Source organism: Procambarus clarkii, chromosome 3 (assembly GCF_040958095.1).
Source record: "Procambarus clarkii isolate CNS0578487 chromosome 3, FALCON_Pclarkii_2.0, whole genome shotgun sequence".
NCBI classification, from domain to species: Eukaryota; Metazoa; Arthropoda; class Malacostraca; order Decapoda; family Cambaridae; genus Procambarus; species Procambarus clarkii.
In genome coordinates this window covers 30,160,103-30,181,593 of record NC_091152.1, presented here as the reverse complement: position 1 = coordinate 30,181,593, position 21,491 = coordinate 30,160,103, and the positions used below count along the sequence as shown (strand labels likewise).

General features: G+C 40.3%; 1 protein-coding gene across 1 annotated transcript in view; it reads right to left on the bottom strand.

Annotated features, from left to right (window-relative positions):
• Nucleotides 1-8,184: 8,184 nt before the first annotated feature.
• The window catches only part of LOC138368661 (dentin sialophosphoprotein-like), a 46,887-nt gene continuing 33,580 nt past the window's right edge, over nt 8,185-21,491 (bottom strand). Inside the window, exon 3 of the mRNA XM_069331388.1 lies at nt 8,185-8,693. Within this exon, the coding sequence (XP_069187489.1) occupies nt 8,185-8,693 (509 nt within the window). The remainder of the gene's footprint in view (nt 8,694-21,491) is intronic.

Below are 21,491 nucleotides of genomic sequence, written 5' to 3'. Positions count from 1 at the left end.
TTGTGATATGTGATATGATATCTCATGTGATATCTATTAGTAACAAGATAACACATCATGTTATCTTGTGGTCTGGGATATATTATCTTATGTAATATCTTGTGGTCTGGGATATATTATCTTATGTGATATCTTGTGGTCTCAGACACATTACCTCATGTGATATCTTGGGATTTAACAAATATAAAGTGCATTGATGTTCTTCCCTCAAGAATGTCAACAAAGGGGTTCTTTATTAACTCTAATGGAGGCTCTAAGATTACAGTGTTGGAACTCCGCCTCATATGATTTATTTCACCACTCATTTCTCCCTCGCCTCTACTTTACTCCCATTAACCCTACACTTCCCTCACCTGTTCTCTCACACTTGTCTCACCTCCTTTCTCCACCCTCACATTTGCCTATTATATTCTTCTATTTGCTTTCTCTCTCAGCTTCATCAACCTTATCTACCAGGTCTGCGGCCACATGTGCTTGCTGTTAACAGTATTTGTTAACTGTTAACAGTTAACAGATACTGTTAACAGTATGCTGAATAAGAGGTAACAGTTTTTCTGCATCGCATATCATGCAATGAACTGGAGAGCCAATACAGTACAAAGGGTAATCAAGGCTATTACAGGCAATCTTTTTGAGGTTATCTTGAAAAAATTTCGGGGCTTAGCATCCCCACGGCCCGGTCCTCGACCAGGCCTTCGTTTTGTTACACACCCCCAGGAAGCAGCCCGAAGCAGCAGTCTAAATCCCAGCTACCTATTTACTGCTGGGTAACTGGGGGATCAGGGTGAAAGAAACTCTGCCCATTTATTTCCCCCCCCCCCCCCTCCGCCGGGGATCAAACCGTGCACCTCAGGGCTACGAATCCCGAGCCCTGTTCACTCAACCGTCACGCCATACATTACTGTTGATGTTGTATGGACCAAAGAAATAGATCAAGACATGCATGGAAAGATTATTTACGCAAAAAGCTTGCAGAAATTAGAAAACTAAAGTGGATATCATTATTCTGCCCAATATTTATATTGGGCAGAATAAATATATATATATATATATATATATATATATATATATATATATATATATATATATATATATATATATATATATATATATATATATATATATGCGAACAAGACTGAATGGTCACCAGGACTATATGCGAATGAAAACTCACACCCCAGAAGTGACTCGAACCCATACTCCCAGGAGCAACGCAACTGGTAACTACAGGGCGCCTTAATCCACTTGACCATCACGGCCGTCAAAAGGAAGTGATAGCCGAGGCTATTTGAGCCACTTCCCCGACGACAACTCGGATGGTAATCTTGGGCATAGCATTTCACCAATTCACCTCATTCTTTGGGGCACACGTGAGGAACACAAATGCGAACAAGCCTGAATGGTCCCCAGGACTATATGCGAATGAAAACTCACACCCCAGAAGTGACTCGAACCCATACTCCCAGGAGCAACGCAACTGGTAACTACAGGGCGCCTTAATCCACTTGACCATCACGGCCGTCAAAAGGAAGTGATAGCCGAGGCTATTTGAGCCACTTCCCCGACGACAACTCGGATGGTAATCTTGGGCATAGCATTTCACCAAATCACCTCATTCTTTGGGGCACACGTGAGGAACACAAATGCGAACAAGCCTGAATGGTCCCCAGGACTATATGCGAATGAAAACTCACACCCCAGAAGTGACTCGAACCTATACTCCCAGGAGCAACGCAACTGGTAACTACAGGGCACCTTAATCCACTTGACCATCACGGCCGTCAAAAAGAAGTGATAGCCGAGGCTATTTGAGCCACTTCCCCGATGACAACTCGCATGGTAAGATTAACGTAAGTAAGAAAGAAAGATTAAGTAAGTAAGAAAGTAAGATTAATAATTCTAACATGAATTTTCTCAATCTTTCGTAAATTTCTTTTCACTGCTGGTGGTAATTCAAAAATCAATTCTCCAAAATTCATTTTTATTTCTAGTCTGACGCAGCACTTGAGCGCGTTTCGTAAAACTTATTACATTTTCAAAGACTTTAGTTTACACATACACAACTGAATAGAACTTACACATCTCCGATTTGTTTATATCTACATTTGAGTGAGGTGGATGGGGTGAGGTGGTATTAATAGGGTATTAAATTCATCAACACAAGACAGAACACGAAACAATGGGTATTGAATGGAAGTGATTGTAGAAAGCCTATTGGTCCATATTTCTTGATGCTTCTATATTGAAGCGGAGTCTTGAGGTGGGTAGAATATAGTTGTGCATTAATTGGCTGTTGATTGCTGGTGTTGACTTCTTAATGTTTAGTGCCTCGCAAACGTCAAGCCGTCTGCTATCGCTGTATCTATCGATGATTTCTGTGTTGTTTACTAGGATTTCTTTGGCGATGGTTTGGTTGTGGGAAGAGATTATATGTTCCTTAATGGAGCCCTGTTGCTTATGCATCGTTAAACGCCTAGAAAGAGATGTTGTTGTCTTGCCTATATACTGTTTTTTTTTGGAGCTTACAGTCCCCAAGAGGGCATTTGAAGGCATAGACGACGTTGGTCTCTTTTAAAGAGTTTTGCTTTGTGTCTGGAGAGTTTCTCATGAGTAGGCTGGCCGTTTTTCTGGTTTTATAGTAAATCGTCAGTTGTATCCTCTGATTTTTGTCTGTAGGGATAACGTTTCTATTAACAATATCTTTCAGGACCCTTTCCTCCGTTTTATGAGCTGTGGAAAAGAAGTTCCTGTAAAATAGTCTAATAGGGGGTATAGGTGTTGTGTTAGTTGTCTCTTCAGAGGTTGCATGGCGTTTCACTTTCCTACTTATGATGTCTTCGACGAAACCATTGGAGAAGCCGGTGTTGACAAGGACCTGCCTTACCCTACAGAGTTCTTCGTCGACTTGCTTCCATTCTGAGCTGTGGCTGAGAGCACGGTCGACATATGCGTTAACAACACTCCTCTTGTTCCTGTCTGGGCAGTCGCTGTTGGCATTCAGGCACATTCCTATGTTCGTTTCCTTAGTGTAGACTGCAGTGTGGAAACCTCCGCTCTTTTCCATGACTGTTACATCTACAAAGGGCAGCTTCCCATCCTTTTCCATCTCGTAAGTGAAACGCAGCACGGAACTCTGCTCAAATGCCTCCTTCAGCTCCTGCAGATGTCTGACATCAGGTACCTGTGTAAAAATGTCGTCAACATACCTGCAGTATATGGCTGGTTTCAAGTTCATGTCGACTAAGACTTTTTGCTCGATGGTACCCATGTAGAAGTTTGCAAACAGGACACCTAGGGGGGAACCCATGGCGACTCATAAGAACATAAGAACATAAGAACAAAGGTAACTGCAGAAGGCCTATTGGCCCATACGAGGCAGCTCCTATTCTATAACCACCCAATCCCACTACTTGCTTATACATGTGCCCATCCGGGCTCAAGAAGGGTGCCTCTTTAGTACGAGCTTGGAGTAGTTTCCTTAGAATATAACTTCTCCAAGCTCAAATCGGAGATGTGTAAGTTCTATTCAGTTGTGTATGTGTAAACAAAAGTCTTTGAAAATGTAATAAGTTTTACGAAACGCGCTCAAGTGTCGCGTCAGACTAGAAATAAAAATGAATTTTGGAGAATTGATTTTTGAATTACCACCAGCAGTGAAAAGAAATGTACGAAAGATTGAGAAAATTCGTGTTAGAATTATTAATCTTACTTTTTCGGTCATATTTAATAATATATGTCTACAGGAAAGACTGCTACCAATATATATATATATATATATATATATATATATATATATATATATATATATATATATATATATATATATATATATATAATATGTCGTACCTAGTAGCCAGAACTCACTTTTCGGCCTACTATGCAAGGCTCGACTTGCCTAATAGGCCGAGTGATTTTCTTTATCTTCATAAATTGTTTCCAGTTAGTTTATTTGAATTATTATTACTATATTATATTAAGAACATAAATTATTGACTAGTTGAGTTAGATTAGGTTAGGTTAAGATAGGTTAGGTTAGGTAGGGTTGGTTAGGTTCGGTCATATATCTAAGTTAGTTTAACTCAAATTAAAACAAATTAACTCATATGTAATGAAACGGATAGCTTTATCATTTCATAAGCAAAAAATTTGAAAAATATTTAAATTCAAGAAAACTTGGATTATTAGGCAAATCGGGCCTTGCATAGTAGGCCGAGTACTGCGTTCTGGCAACTAGGTACAACATAATATATATATATATATATATATATATATATATATATATATATATATATATATATATATATATATATATATATATATATGTCGTACCTAGTAGCCAGAACTCACTTTTCAGCCTACAATGCAAGGCCCGATTTGCCTAATAAGCCAAGATTTCATGAATTAATATATTTTCTCTAATTTTTTTCTTATGAAATGATAAAGCAACCCATTTCATTATATAAGAGGTCAATTTTTTTTTATTGGAGTTAAAATTAACGTAGATATATGACTGAACCTAACCAACCCTACCTAACCTAACCTAACCTATCTTTATAGGTTAGGTTAGGTTAGGTAGCCGAAAAAGTTAGGTTAGGTTAGGTTAGGTAGGTTAGGTAGTCGAAAAGCAATTAATTCCTGAAAACTTGGCTTATTAGGCAAATCGGGCCTTGCATAGTAGGCTCAGAAGTGAGTTCTGGCTACTAGGTACGACATATATATATATATATATATATATATATATATATATATATATATATATATATATATATATATATATCAATCTTTGGACAACACCTACCAGTGGGCCTCGAACCCAGAAAGCACAACTACCTTCCAGTAGCTGCCATAACTAGTACGCCTTAACCCACTACACCATCAGACCCTACAAAAGAAGTAGAGACTTCGAGATATATATACACCTCAAATATCTCCACTTCCCGAGGGCACTAGACAAGTGAGAGGTTACTCTGCTTTTTTCATCAAGCCACTGTTAATGTGAGAGAACTCGTGTCCATGCTATAAGCCTATACTTGCATAAACCACAAGTGAAGATTAACAATCTTTGGACAACACCCACCAGTGGGCCTCGAACCCAGAAAGCACAACTACCTTCCAATAGCTGCCATAACTAGTACGCCTTAACCCACTACACCATCAGACCCTACAAAAGAAGTAGAGACTTCGAGATATATATACACCTCAAATATCTCTGCTTCCCGAGGAGATAACCTCTCACTAGACAAGTGAGAGGTTACTCTGCGTTTTTTATATCTCGAAGTCTCTACTTCTTTTGTAGGGTCTGATGGTGTAGTGGGTTAAGGCGTACTAGTTATGGCAGCTACTGGAAGGTAGTTGTGCTTTCTGGGTTCGAGGCCCACTGGTGGGTGTTGTCCAAAGATTGTTAATCTTCACTTGTGATTTATGCAAGTATAGGCTTATATATATATATATATATATATATATATATATATATATATATATATATTTTATTAAATATGACCGAAAAAGTAAGATTAATAATTCTAACACGAATTTTCTCAATCTTTCGTACATTATGCTTCACTGTTGGAGGTAAATCAAAAATCACTTCTCCAAAATTCATTTTTATTTCTAGTCTGACGCGACACGGGCGCGTTTCGTAAAACTTATTACATTTTCAAAGACTTCACAAATACACAACTGATTAGAACTTGCGTTTCCCTGATTTTATATCTACATTTGAGTGAGGTGGGAAGGGTGATGTGGCATTACATTTGAGTGAGGTGGGAAGGATGATGTGGCATTAGAGAATATTAATAGGGTATTAAAAGTATCAACACAAGACAGAACACGAAACAATGGATATTGAATAGAAGTGTTTGTAGAAAGCCTATTGGTCCATATTTCTTGATGCTTCTATATTGGAGCGGAGTCTTGAGGTGGGTAGAATATAGTTGTGCAATAATTGGCTGTTGATTGCTGGTGTTGACTTCTTGATGTGTAGTGCCTCGCAAACGTCAAGCCGCCTGCTATCGCTGTATCTATCGATGATTTCTGTGTTGTTTACTAGGATTTCTCTGGCGATGGTTTGGTTATGGGAAGAGATTATATGTTCCTTAATGGAGCCCTAGGGCTCCATTAAGGAACATATAATCTCTTCCCATAACCAAACCATCGCCAGAGAAATCCTAGTAAACAACACAGAAATCATCGATAGATACAGCGATAGCAGGCGGCTTGACGTTTGCGAGGCACTACACATCAAGAAGTCAACACCAGCAATCAACAGCCAATTATTGCACAACTATATTCTACCCACCTCAAGACTCCGCTCCAATATAGAAGCATCAAGAAATATGGACCAATAGGCTTTCTACAAACACTTCTATTCAATATCCATTGTTTCGTGTTCTGTCTTGTGTTGATACTTTTAATACCCTATTAATATTCTCTAATGCCACATCATCCTTCCCACCTCACTCAAATGTAATGCCACATCACCCTTCCCACCTCACTCAAATGTAGATATAAAATCAGGGAAACGCAAGTTCTAATCAGTTGTGTATTTGTGAAGTCTTTGAAAATGTAATAAGTTTTACGAAACGCGCCCGTGTCGCGTCAGACTAGAAATAAAAATGAATTTTGGAGAAGTGATTTTTGATTTACCTCCAACAGTGAAGCATAATGTACGAAAGATTGAGAAAATTCGTGTTAGAATTATTAATCTTACTTTTTCGGTCATATTTAATAAAATATGTCTACAGGAAAGACTGCTACCAAAATATACTAATATATATATATATATATATATATATATATATATATATATATACTAGTCAATAATTTATGTTTTTAATATAATATAGTAATAATAATTCTAATAAACTAACTGGAAACCATTTATGAAAATAAAGAAAATCACTCGGCCTATTAGGCAAGTCGGGCTTTGCATAGTAGGCCGAGAAGTGAGTTCTGGCTACTTGGTACGACATATTATATATATATATATATATATATATATATATATATATATATATATATATAAATATATATATATATATATATAAACCAACTTTTAGACACACACACCCACCAGGGACTCGAACCCTCGCCAGCACAGTTGCTTCAACAACAACTGGCATGGCAGGTACCCACTACACCACACTCAGAGCCTTAAAAGGGACGGAAATTTCGGGGTATTTCAAGCCCCAAACCTCCGTCCCCCAAGACCACTAGAGTAGGTGAGAGGTCACTGACGTTTTCCAGCAAGAACCTGTTAATATGGGAGAACACGGTGTCCATGCTTTATACCTAACTTGCCAGAACACGCAAGTTTGAAATTAAACCAACTTTTAGACACACACACTCACCAGGGACTCGTATCGAGTCCCTGGTTTGTGTGTGTGTGGACATTAACAGGACACTGTGTTCTCCCATATTAACAGGTCAGCCGGTTCCTCCAGGCGGTTCTGGACCTAATCTGTTGTCAGTGTTCCCTTTGCTCACTACATGTCCCTCGAGCATTCTGAGTAAATCTGATCAAGATCCTCTTACCTACATGTCGAAGGTAATTGCATTTTGATTTCCCCCTTATGGCTGAACACATTTATTAACCTCTTGTCTAATGCCACGCATATTTCCTGGTCATTTGACACTAAATACACTACTCTCCAATTCTCTTTATTTGCTTTATCATTTATATTCATTTTCCTTTTGATGTAACTGATATTCTACGATTCAGTTAACGAGATGTTTCTCTGCCTCTGTGAGGGGCGAGCCTAGTTCATTCGACAATGTTATTCTTGGTTAATGTATGAATTATTTGCTATGTGGAAGAATTTAGGGATTTATTTTAAAGGTGAGAGAAGGTAGCCACAATGCAGCCTCCTCTCCTCCTGGCCCCCAAAACAAAAAAATCAAACATTTTAATTTTGTAGAAAGAGACAGAGGAACAACGCAGAGACACACAGACAGAGACAGAGATAAAGACAGAGACAGAAATAAAGAGCAGATACGTGATAAGTAAATGGAGAGCTGCATGGATACATAAATAAGGGATAGATGGAGAAATAGATGGGTACATGGATAAGTGGATAGATTAATGCATAGATAAATAGGAAGATAGAGATATAAATACATAAATACATCTGGGAGAGAGACCCGAGCAACGCCGGATACCCCCGCAATAACTCACAAACGAATGGATTATGGATTACTGTCAAATGGATTACTGTCAGATGGATTACTGTCAGATGGGTTACTGTCAGATGGGTTACTGGCAGATGGATTACTGTCAGATGGGTTACTGTCAGATGGATTACTGTCAGATGGGTTACTGTCAGATGGATTACTGTCAGATGGATTACTGGCAGATGGATTACTGTCGGATGGGTTACTGTCAGATGGATTACTGGCAGATGGATTACTGGCAGATGGATTACTGTCGGATGGGTTACTGTCAGATGGATTACTGTCAGATGGATTACTGGCAGATGGATTACTGTCAGATGGGTTACTGTCAGATGGGTTACTGTCAGATGGGTTACTGTCAGATGGACTACTGTCAGATGGGTTACTGTCAGATGGATTACTGTCAGATGGGTTACTGTCAGATGGATTACTGTCAGATGGGTTACTGTCAGATGGAATACTGACAGGTGTATTACTGACAGCCATTTTGAGTCCAATAGAAGTCAGATCTATGGTCCCAGAATCTGTTCATGTGAAAATATCTATATCTATAACATCATTGTGGATATCTGTAACATCATTGTGGCTATATTTAACATCATTGTGGATATCAATAACATCACTGTAGATATCTATAACATCATTGTAGCTATCTATAACATCCTTTTGGATATCTATAACATCATTGTGGATATCTACCGGAACCCGTACAGGGAGCCGGTCGGCCGAGCGAGGGAGCCGGTCGGCTGAGCGGACAGCACGCTGAACTTATGATCCTGGGGTCCTGGGTTCGATCCCAGGCGCCGCCGAGAAACAATGGGCAGAGTTTCTTTCACCCTATGCCCCTGTTACCTAGCAGTAAAATAGGTATCTGGGTGTTAGTCAGCTGTCACGGGTTGCTTCCTGGGGGTGGAGGCCTGGTCGAGGACCGGGCCGCGGGACACTAAAGCCCCGAAATCATCTCAAGATAACCAATAACATTATGGTGAATATCTATACCAACATTGTGGATATCTATAACATAATTGTGGATATCTATAACATAATTGTGGATATCTATAACATCATACACTGTGGAGAAATGCCAGACAGACCACTGGAACATTATCTAACACAGTGCACAGTTATAAACTCATTAAGATTTCAACTTAGATTCAACAGAGCAGAAGTTGTTAAACACATATGGCAAAATCTTACTGAAGCGACCATACGAGTAATAAATACTCATACTCCGCCCAAGTAAAACAGAAACAAGCAACACTTAGTGGGCCGGCCAGAGGCTTAGGGCCCGCGCAGGAAGATCCCTGAAAAAAAAAAAAAATATATATATATATCATCATTTTCGATATCTATAACATCATTGTGGATATCATTAACATCATTATTTATCCCATCAACAGTCATGAGGGATGTGGTTTAGTGGGTAAGGATAATCAGCGCCACCAAGCATGACAGACAGGTAATCAGCTCAACAACAGCTTAATTGGAGCCAAACTGGCGTGACAGACTGTAATTAAAAATATGGCTGTGGGTTAATAAGGAATATTTCCTAATTAGTTAGTAAATAACTAAACGTAGAACTCATTAGTTGTCTTCCAAAGCACTGATTGTTGATATGTGAGTTTTCATATACAAAAATATATTAGTAAAATAGGTTTGAAATTATGTAAGAAATTTGCTTCCCTGAAAATGGGTGTTTTAATATTGATTAACACTTGTCAGATTCCACCACACCACAGAGGTTAACACAGAGGTCTGAGGCTCCACAACACCACAGAGGTTAACACAGAGGTCTGAGGCTCCACAACACCACAGAGGTTAACACAGAGGTCTGAGGCTCCACAACACCACAGAGGTTAACACAGAGGTCTGAGGCTCCACAACACCACAGAGGTTAACACAGAGGTCTGAGGCTCCACAACACCACAGAGGTTAACACAGAGGTCTGAGGCTCCACAACACCACAGAGGTTAACACAGAGGTCTGAGGCTCCACAACACCACAGTGGTTAACACAGAGGTCTGAGGCTCCACAACACCACAGAGGTTAACACAGAGGTCTGAGGCTCCACAACACCACAGAGGTTAACACAGAGGTCTGAGGCTCCACAACACCACAGAGGTTAACACAGAGGTATGAGGCTCCACAACACCACAGAGGTTAACACAGAGGTCTGAGGCTCCAAAACACCACAGAGGTTATCACAGAGGTCTGAGGCTCCACAACACCACAGGGGTTAACACAGAGGTCTGAGGCTCCACAACACCACAGAGGTTAACACAGAGGTCTGAGGCTCCACAACACCACAGTGGTTAACACAGAGGTCTGAGGCTCCACAACACCACAGAAGTTAACACAGAAGTCTGAGGCTCCACAACACCACAGTGGTTAACACAGAAGTCTGAGGCTCCACAACACCACAGAGGTTAACACAGAAGTCTGAGGCTCCACAACACCACAGAGGTCTGAGGCTCCACAACACCACAGAGGTTAACACAGAGGTCTGAGGCTCCACAACACCACAGAGGTTAACACAGAGGTCTGAGGCTCCACAACACCACAGAGGTTAACACAGAGGTCTGAGGCTCCACAACACCACAGAGGTTAACACAGAGGTCTGAGGCTCCACAACACCACAGAGGTCTGAGGCTCCACAACACCACAGAGGTCTGAGGCTCCACAACACCACAGGGGTTAACACAGAGGTCTGAGGCTCCACAACACCACAGAGGTTAACACAGTGGTCTGAGGCTCCACAACACCACAGAGGTTAACACAGAGGTCTGAGGCTCCACAACACCACAGAGGTTAACACACAGGTCTGAGGCTCCACAACACCACAGAGGTCTGAGGCTCCACAACACCACAGAGGTCTGAGGCTCCACAACACCACAGAGGTCTGAGGCTCCACAACACCACAGGGGTTAACACAGAGGTCTGAGGCTCCACAACACCACAGAGGTTAACACAGTGGTCTGAGGCTCCACAACACCACAGAGGTTAACACAGAGGTCTGAGGCTCCACAACACCACAGAGGTTAACACAGAGGTCTGAGGCTCCACAACACCACAGTGGTTAACACAGAGGTCTGAGGCTCCACAACACCACAGGGGTTAACACAGAGGTCTGAGGCTCCACAACACCACAGAGGTTAACACAGAGGTCTGAGGCTCCACAACACCATAGTGGTTAACACAGAGGTCTGAGGCTCCACAACACCACAGAGGATAACACAGAGGTCTGAGGCTTCACAACACCACAGAGGTCTGAGGCTCCACAACACCACAGAGGTTAACACAGAGGTCTGAGGCTTCACAACACCACAGAGGTTAACACAGAGGTCTGAGGCTCCACAACACCACAGAGGTTAACACAGAGGTCTGAGGCTCCACAACACCACAGTGGTTAACACAGAGGTCTGAGGCTCCACAACACCACAGAGGATAACACAGAGGTCTGAGGCTCCACAACACCACAGTGGTTAACACAGAGGTCTGAGGCTCCACAACACCACAGAGGTTAACACAGAGGTCTGAGGCTCCACAACACCACAGTGGTTAACACAGAGGTCTGAGGCTCCACAACACCACAGAGGTTAACACAGAGGTCTGAGGCTCCACATCAGGCTTAACCTAATCCATCTTAATTTACTAACTTAACCTATCGCAACCTAACAGGCCACAGGTTGAATCGTAACCTAACGTTCCTTTCTCTTACATAATATAATCTAACTGTTAACTTAACAATCCCTTACCTATCATACTATAAATTAACCTCCCCAAACTAAACAACCTCTAAATGTTCTTATCATAACCAAATGTACCACAACTTACCCAACCCTAACCTAGCATTCCATTTCCTAACCAAGCATATCCAAACTAAACTTTTCCAAAATCTAACATATACCATATCTTAACCTACACTAATCTATCATATCCTACCGTGACCGTCCCATACTTCCTACTCTGCGTCAGTCACCATAAAAAAAATATATATTTTAACACTGTCTTCGCGATTGGCGCAAAATTAATAATTCTTGAGCGCACACGCCTTGATACAAAAACCATCACTGGAAAATCTTTTTGGGTCCTCAACGATCATAAAATAATCGTTGGTTACAACAATTTTTCTTGAAATTGGAAATTGAGGAGACTACTGAATGCACAGGAATCCTTCCTTCCTTCCTTCCACAGCACAGGGGTCTCAAGGAAGTCTTATGTGTCTCACCCATCATCTTAATAGACATGTTTGCGCTCATCCTGTGACAGCTTTACGTAATTGTCTCCGAGATATTCAGAAAAGGCTAAATTATCCAATATACATCAAAACCACTAGAACATCGTAAAAATGCCGTTGCAATGCCTTTCAGGAGTAATGTGTATAAACACACACACACACACACAAACACACACACACACACACACACACACACACACAAACACACACACACTCACACACCAAGTGGGAGGCGACGACGGAGCACCATCGTCATCCATACATCGTCATTACTCATCTAGTTGTGTGAGCGGAAAGGAAGACTGGTATGTACCCCTCTCTGGTCAATTATTCAGGTGTACAGTGTGAAGTAAAATATTATAAAATTCTTGTTCAAGATAGCATATATATTTAAGATCTCAAAGAGGCTCATTTTGGTTAGAGGTTAACGCTTACGAGGAACTCGTGACACACGCACGCACACATGCGCACGCACGCACGCACGCCCACGTACATATACATGCACACACGCACGCACACGCAAAAACAAACACACACATGCACACAAACGTTCAGTCAGGGAAGAAAGGATTAACACCTTTTGTGGAAAGAGGTAAGACCCCACTATACTCCATCCCCCTCTCTTACCCCCCCATCTGACCTGGTCGCCATCACCGCCCCCCACCCCCCAGTCCCCGCATCCCCCTTACACATACTCTCCCACTCTCTCTTTCTCTCTCTCTCTCTCTCTCTCTCTCTCTCTCTCTCTCTCTCTCTCTCTCTCTCTCTCTCTCTCTCCTCCCCCCCCCCCATGCCGCTCTGCCCTTCTGACAAATATTATCATGACACAACTAGGAACAGGGTCAAGCATGACAGCCAGAGGCAACAGGGGAACAGGGAAAAGTCCAGGTGACGAAATGAAGGAAATGTTTGCCCAGTTTCTGGAGGACATCAAGAGCGAGATGCAGAAAATGAAGAATGAAATAAGCAACCTAAAAAGAGAGCTGACAGCAAAGGAGGAGATTAGAGCCCTCAAAGAGAACAGTATCGATGCTGAGACTCAGATAACCACCCAGGGAGAAGGTGGTAATAGTATTTTGGAAAAGAATACCACAATAAAAGCAACATTTGCAGAAATGCTAAAAAACGACAACTCTGAAGTAATGTCTGCAGTGATGGAGGTAGCCATGAAAGCAGCCACCTCACAGGAAGCGGCACGCTCCACTGGCCAGCTGCTGGAAAGGAAAAGATCAGTGGTAGCTGTGGGTATTAAAGAGCAGGAAGGCTCTAATAGGAAAGAGTGAAATGATAAAGACAAAATGGCAGTGAATGAAATACTGAAGGCACTAGACATGGAAGGGGCTGAGCATAGCATTGAGAAGGTTTTCAGGTTAGGCTGGTACAAAAAAGACCGACACCGTGTGTTAAAGATAGTGTTTGCAAACGAGAACACAAAGGCGACGATTCTAACAAAGAAAAGCCATCTGCAACATGTGGGAGAATTCAAAAAAGTATTCCTCCAGAGAGACATGACGAGGGAGGAGAGGGCCATGGCGGCAGAAGCAAGGAAGAAGCACAGGGCGAGAGGGGAAAACCAGGAAACCACAGCCCCCATCACATCACCTCCAGAGGCGAGGGGGGAACCCACAACCAGCTACCCAGTAACACCAGAAGGGAGGGCAACCCCCATCACCCTCCTCTGCATAGAAAACCCCCCTTTCCTTCCTGTCCTCTCTCCCCTTTCACCCCATACCCTCCCTGTCCTTCCCCCTTCACTTGACCCCCCACCCCTCATCCCAGTATCCTCTGCAACCCTGTTATCTACCTCACAAATCCTCATGGAACAGCTTCCCCCACCAGCAGAACACTCACCAAGGAGGAGATTTAAGATGGGACAGAAGAAAGTGAGCCTCAAGGCAATGTACACTAACATAAATGGAATTACAAATAAAGCAAATGAATTTGGAGAATGGGTACTAGAGGAAAACCCAGACATAATAGTTCTCACAGAAACAAAGCTAACGAAAACCATAACAAATGCAGTGTTCCCACAGGACTATTATGTTATGATGAAAGAGAGAGAAGGAAGAGGTGGTGATGGTGTAGCCCTGCTGGTAAGAAAAGGCTGAGATTTTGAGGAGTTGGTTGTTTAGGGATGTGAAGGTTTCAGTGACTATATAATAGGTACAATAACAACTGGAGGGCAAAAAATTATAGTCATAGTCATATATAATCCACCACCAAATGACAGAAGACTCAGACAGGAATATGATAGAAACACCATGGCCACCATTAACATAATAGAGAGAGCAGCTTCTGTTGCTAGCAGGAATGGATCTGGACTACTAATCATGGGAGACTTCAACCATGGGAAGATATACTGAGAGAACAGAGACCCAAGAACAGATTGCAAGAAAAGAATAAATTCCAGGTACTCAGATACGGCAAAAATTAGGATCTTAAACATAATACAGGGTACAAATACAATCGAATCTGCCCATAGTAGGAAAACAGCATGTCAAGGATTTGGGAATAATGATGTCCGACGACCTAACGTTTAGGGAGCAAAACCAAGCAAGTATTGCGTCAGCCAGAAAAATGATAAAATGGATTGTGAGAACCTTCAAGTCCAGAGATCCCATCAAAATGTTTGTACTCTTCAAATCACTTGTGTTGTCCCGTCTTGAGTACTGCTCAGTACTCACTTCCCCCTTCAGAGCAGGAGAGATTGCTATCATAGAGGGAATACAGAGAACATATACGACGCGCATAGACGAGATAAAGCACCTAAATTATTGGGATCGTCTCAAAGCTCTCCAAATGTACACACTAGAAAGGAGACAAGAGAGATACCAAATAATATACACATGGAAAATACTGGAGGGATAGGTCCCAAATCAGCACAGTAAAATAACAACGTACTGGAGTGAACAACATGGAAGAAAATGCTGAATAGAACCAGTGAAGAGCAGAGGTGCCATGGGCACAATCAGAGAACACTGTATGAACATCAGAGGTCCACGGTTGTTCAACGTCCTACCAGCGAGCATCAGAAATATTACAGGAACAACCGTGGACATTTTCAAGAGGAAACTAGATTGTTTTCTTTAAGGAGTGCCGGACCAACCGGGCTGTGGTGGATATGTGGGCCTGCGGGCCGTTTCAGGCAACAGCCTGTTGGACCAAACTCTCACAAGTCAAGTCTGGCCTCGGGCCGGGCTTGAGGAGTAGAAGAACTCCCAGAACCCCATCAACCAGGTATCAACCAGGTAACCCGCATGGAGGACCAGAAACATGGAGAGCTAAGCTGCTGAACGTGGCAACAAGAAACTTTTTAAGCCAGCACATCAAGGAACCAACAAGAATGAGAGAAGAAGAAGAACCAGCAATGCTTGATCTGATATTTACCCTAAATGAGTGGGATATAAGGGAAGTCAAGATGGAAGCAACCTTGGGAATGAGTGATCACAGTGTATTGAACTTTGAGTACCTGGTAGAGCTAGGAATTATTCCCCCCGAAAAAGAACTAGGAAACAAAAGGCTGGCATACCGAAAGGGAAATTATGAGATGAGAAGCTTCCTAAGGGAAATACCTTGAGACACAGACCTCAGAGCTAAGTCTGTACAGGATATGATGGACTATGTCACCCAAAAGTGTCAGGAGGCAGTAAGGAGATACATCCCGACCCAAAGGGAAAAATCCGAGAAGCAAAAGAAGAATCCATGGTATAATAGGGCATGTATCGAAGCAAAGAAACTGAACAAAAGGGCGAGGAGGAACTTCCGGAATAACAGAACACCAGAAAGCAGAGAGAGATACCAGAGAACCAGGAATGAGTATGTCAGGGGTGAGAAGAGAAGCAGAGAAAAGTTATGAAAATGGTATAGCAAACAAAGCCAAGACCGAACCAAAGCTACTCCACAGTCACATCAGAAGGAAAATAACAGTGAAAGAACAGGTAGTGAAACTTAGAACAGGCGAGGACAGGTATACAGAGATTGCCAAAGAGGTGTATGATGAACTCAACAAGAGGTTCTAGGAGGGCTTCACAACAGAACAAGGTGAGATCACTGTGCTAGGAGAAAGGGAAGTAAACCAGGCGGCCTTGGAAGAGTTCGAAATTACGAGAGAGGAGGTCAAGAGACACCTGCTGGATCTGGATGTTAGAAAGGCTGTTGGCCCAGACGGGATCTCACCATGGGTACTGAAAGAGTGTGCAGAGGCACTTTGCTTGCCACTCTCCATAGTGTATAGTAGGTCACTGGAGAAAGGAGACCTACCAGAAATATGGAAGACGGCGAATGTGGTCCCAATATACAAAAAGGGCGATAGGCAAGAGGCACTGAACTACAGGCCAGTGTCCTTGACTTGTATGCCATGGAAGGTAATGGAGAAGATCGTGAGAAAAAACCTGGTAGCACATCTGGAGAGAAGGGACTTCGTGACAAATCGCCAACATGGGTTCAGGGAGGGTAAATCTTGCCTGACAGGCTTAATAGAATTCTACGACCAAGTGACAAAGATTAAGCAAGAAAGAGAGGGCTGGGCGGACTGCATTTTCTTGGATTGTCGGAAAGCCTTTGACGCAGTACCGCATCAGAGGCTGGTATATAAGCTGGAGAGATAAGGTGCTCCAGTAGATAAGGGAGTACCTAAGCAATAGGAAGCAGAGAGTTACGGTGAGGGGTGAGACCCCTCACCGTAACATATTATCTATATATGTTGTCTATATTATATATATATATATATATATATATATATATATATATATATATATATATATATATATATATATATATTATATATATATATTATATATATATATATATATATATAAATATATATATTATATATATATATTATATATATATATATATATATATATATATATATATATATATATATATATATATATATATATTATATATATATATATTAATATATATTATATATATATATATATATATATATATATATATATATATTATATATATTATATATATATTATATATATATATTATATATATATATTATATATATATATTATATATATATATTATATATATATACATATATTATATATATATTATATATTATATATATTATATATATATATATATATATATATATATATATATATATATATATATATATATATATATATATATATATATATATATATATATATATATATATATATATATATATATATATATATATATATATATATTGGTAGCAGTCTTTCCTGTAGACATATATTATTAAATATGACCGAAAAAGTAAGATTAATAATTATAACACGAATTTTCTCAATGTTTCTTATATTTTTCTTCACTGTTGATGGTAACTGAAAAATCAATTCTCCAAAATTCATTTTTATTTCTAGTCTGACGCGACACTTGAGCGCGTTTCGTAAAACTTATTACATTTTCAAAGACTTTAGTTTACACAGACACAACTAAAACTAAACAAAGCTTAAACATCTTCGATTTTATACCTGCATTTGGGTGAGGTGATATGTTACAACAGTTTTGGATATATATATATATATATATATATATATATATATATATATATATATATATATATATATATATATATATATATATATATATATATATACATACATATATATACATATATATATTGGTAGCAGTCTTTCTTGTAAACATATGTTGTTGAATATGACCAAAAAGATAAGATTAATAATTCTAACACGAATTTTCTCAATATTTCTTATGTTTTTCCTTCACTGTCGGAGATAATGGAAATATTAATTCTCCAAAATTCATTTTTATTAATGGTCTGATGCCTAGAAATATTTCGTAAGGGCTTCTAACATTCTCAAAGACTTCTTTACACTTAACACTACATTTATGATACACTTGATACCCTGTGTATGAAACATTTGATGTTGTTGTTGTTATAGATTCAGCTACTCAGTACAAGTTCTAAGTAGCACGGTCTATGGTGAGCCCATAGTAGACTTACCTGGCACAGGAGCGGTGCGAACATTTGACATAACTCCTGCTTTTTAATGGTTTTGGGTGAGGTGGGTATTGAGTGAGGTGGGTACATGAGAATGGAAAATAACTGCAGAGGACCTATTGGCCCATACGGTGCCTTGAAGTGGGTAGAATATAGTTGTACATTAATTGGTTGTTGATTGCTGGTGTTGACTTTTTGATGTGCAGTGCCTCGCTGATGTCGAGCCGTCTGCTATCGCTGTACCTATCGATATATTTCTGTGTTGTTTGTTACGATTTCTCTGGTGATGGTCTAGTTGTGGGAAGAGATTATATATTCCTTGATGGAGCCTTGTTGTCTATGCATTGTTAGTCGCCTGGATAGAGACGTTGTTGTCTTGCCTACATACTGAGTTCTTTGGGGCTTACAGTCCCCAAGTGGGCATTTAAAGGCATAGACGACGTTGATTTCCTTCAAAGAGTTCTGCTTGATTTTGGAGGAGTTTTCATGAGTAGATTGGCCGATTTTTTGGTTTTATGATAAATTAAATTGAAATAAACAATCCCTACATATCAATTCCTTTGAAATGCTTAAATGCCCTATCCTAAGCAAATACCCTTTGATATGCATAAAGACCCATTTGACAATTAACCCTTGAAATGAATACATCCCATATTTAACAAATATCCCTTGATATTGCTTAAATACCCATCTTTAACAAATACCCCTTGAAATGTACAAACACTCCCATCTTTAACAAATACCCCTTGTAATGCATAATCACCCATATATAATAAATATCTATTGAAAATTAAACAAAATGAATATGAAACACACACTGAAGAACACACATGACCTGAAGGAAACACACACACATATTATATATATATATATATATATATATATATATATATATATATATATATATATATATATATATATATATATATATATATATATATATATATATATATATATATATATATATATATATATATATATTAGTATATTTTGGTAGCAGTCTTTCCTGTAGACATATAATATTAAATAAGACCGAAAAAGTAAGATTAATAATTCTAACACGAATTTTCTCAATCTTTCGTACATTTCGTTTCACTGTTGGAGGTAAATCAAAAATCAATTCTCCAAAATTCATTTTTATTTCTAGTCTGACGCGACACGAGCGCGTTTCGTAAAACTTATTACATTTTCAAAGACTTTAGTTCACAAATACACAACTGAATAGAACTTACGCATCTCCGATTTTATATCTACATTTGAGTGAGGTGGAAGGGGTGATGTGGCATTAACACAAGACAGAACAAGATATGGTATTAATAGGGTATTAATTTCATCAACACAAGACAGAACAAGAGTATTAATAGGGTATTAATTTCATCAACACAAGACAGAACACGAAACAATGGATATTGAATAGAAGTGTTTGTAGAAAGCCTATTGGTCCATATTTCTTGATGCTTCTATATTGGAGCGGAGTCTTAAGGTGGGTAGAATGTAGTTGTGCAATAATTGGCTGTTGATTGCTGGTGTTGACTTCTTGATGTGTAGTGCCTCGCAAACGTCAAGCCGCCTGCTATCGCTGTATCTATCGATGATTTCTGTGTTGTTTACTAGGATTTCTCTGGCGATGGTTTGGTTGTGGGAAGAGATTATATGTTCCTTAATGGAGCCCTGTTGCTTATGCATCGTTAAACGCCTAGAAAGAGATGTTGTTGTCTTGCCTATATACTGGGTTTTTTTGGAGCTTACAGTCCCCAAGAGGGCATTTGAAGGCATAGACGACGTTAGTCTCTTTTAAAGCGTTCTGTTTTGTGTCTGGAGAGTTTCTCATGAGTAGGCTGGCCGTTTTTCTGGTTTTATAGTAAATCGTCAGTTGTATCCTCTGATTTTTGTCTGTAGGGATAACGTTTCTATTAACAATATCTTTCAGGACCCTTTCCTCCGTTTTATGAGCTGTGGAAAAGAAGTTCCTGTAAAATAGTCTAATAGGGGGTATAGGTGTTGTGTTAGTTGTCTCTTCAGAGGTTGCATGGCTTTTCACTTTCCTTCTTATGATGTATTCGACGAAACCATTGGAGAAGCCGTTATTGACTAGGACCTGCCTTACCCTACAGAGTTCTTCGTCGACTTGCTTCCATTCTGAGCTGTGGCTGAGAGCACGGTCGACATATGCGTTAACAACACTCCTCTTGTACCTGTCTGGGCAGTCGCTGTTGGCATTTAGGCACATTCCTATGTTTGTTTCCTTAGTGTAGACTGCAGTGTGGAAACCTCCGCCCTTTTCCATGACTGTTACATCTAGAAAGGGCAGCTTCCCATCCTTTTCCATCTCGTAAGTGAAACGCAGCACGGAACTCTGCTCAAATGCCTCCTTCAGCTCCTGCAGATGTCTGACATCAGGTACCTGTGTAAAAATGTCGTCAACATACCTGCAGTATATGGCCGGTTTCAAGTTCATGTCGACTAAGACTTTTTGCTCGATGGTACCCATGTAGAAGTTTGCAAACAGGACACCTAGGGGGAGAACCCATGGCGACCCCATCTACTTGCTTATACATGTGCCCATCCGGGCTCAAGAAGGGTGCCTCTTTAGTACAAGCTTGGAGTAGTTTCCTCAGAATATTTTCTGGTATGTCAAGAGGAGTACGGTCTGGATCACGATACACTCTGTCGGCTATCATTCCGATTGTCTCGTCCACAGGTACGTTGGTAAACAGCGATTCTACGTCCAACGAGGCTCTTATCCCTGTGGCCCGTGCGCCCCGCAGTAAGTCAACAAATTCCTTTGGAGACTTCAGGCTGAATGCGCAAGGAACATAAGGAGTCAGCAGGCCGTTGAGTCGCTTCGCCAGTCTGTACGTGGGTGTGGGTATCTGGCTAATGATTGGCCGAAGTGGGTTTCCAGGCTTGTGCGTCTTCACATTTCCATACGCATATCCAGGTTTATATTCCCCAATGATCTTTGGCAGGTGGAGTCCGGATTTCTTGGCGTTCACAGTTTCGATCAGTTTGTTGACCTTTGCTTTTAATTCGGCTGTAGTGTCCTTCGTTACCCTTTGGAACTTAGTTTGGTCAGAGAGTATGATGTTCATTTTCGCCAGATATTCGTCTTTTTTA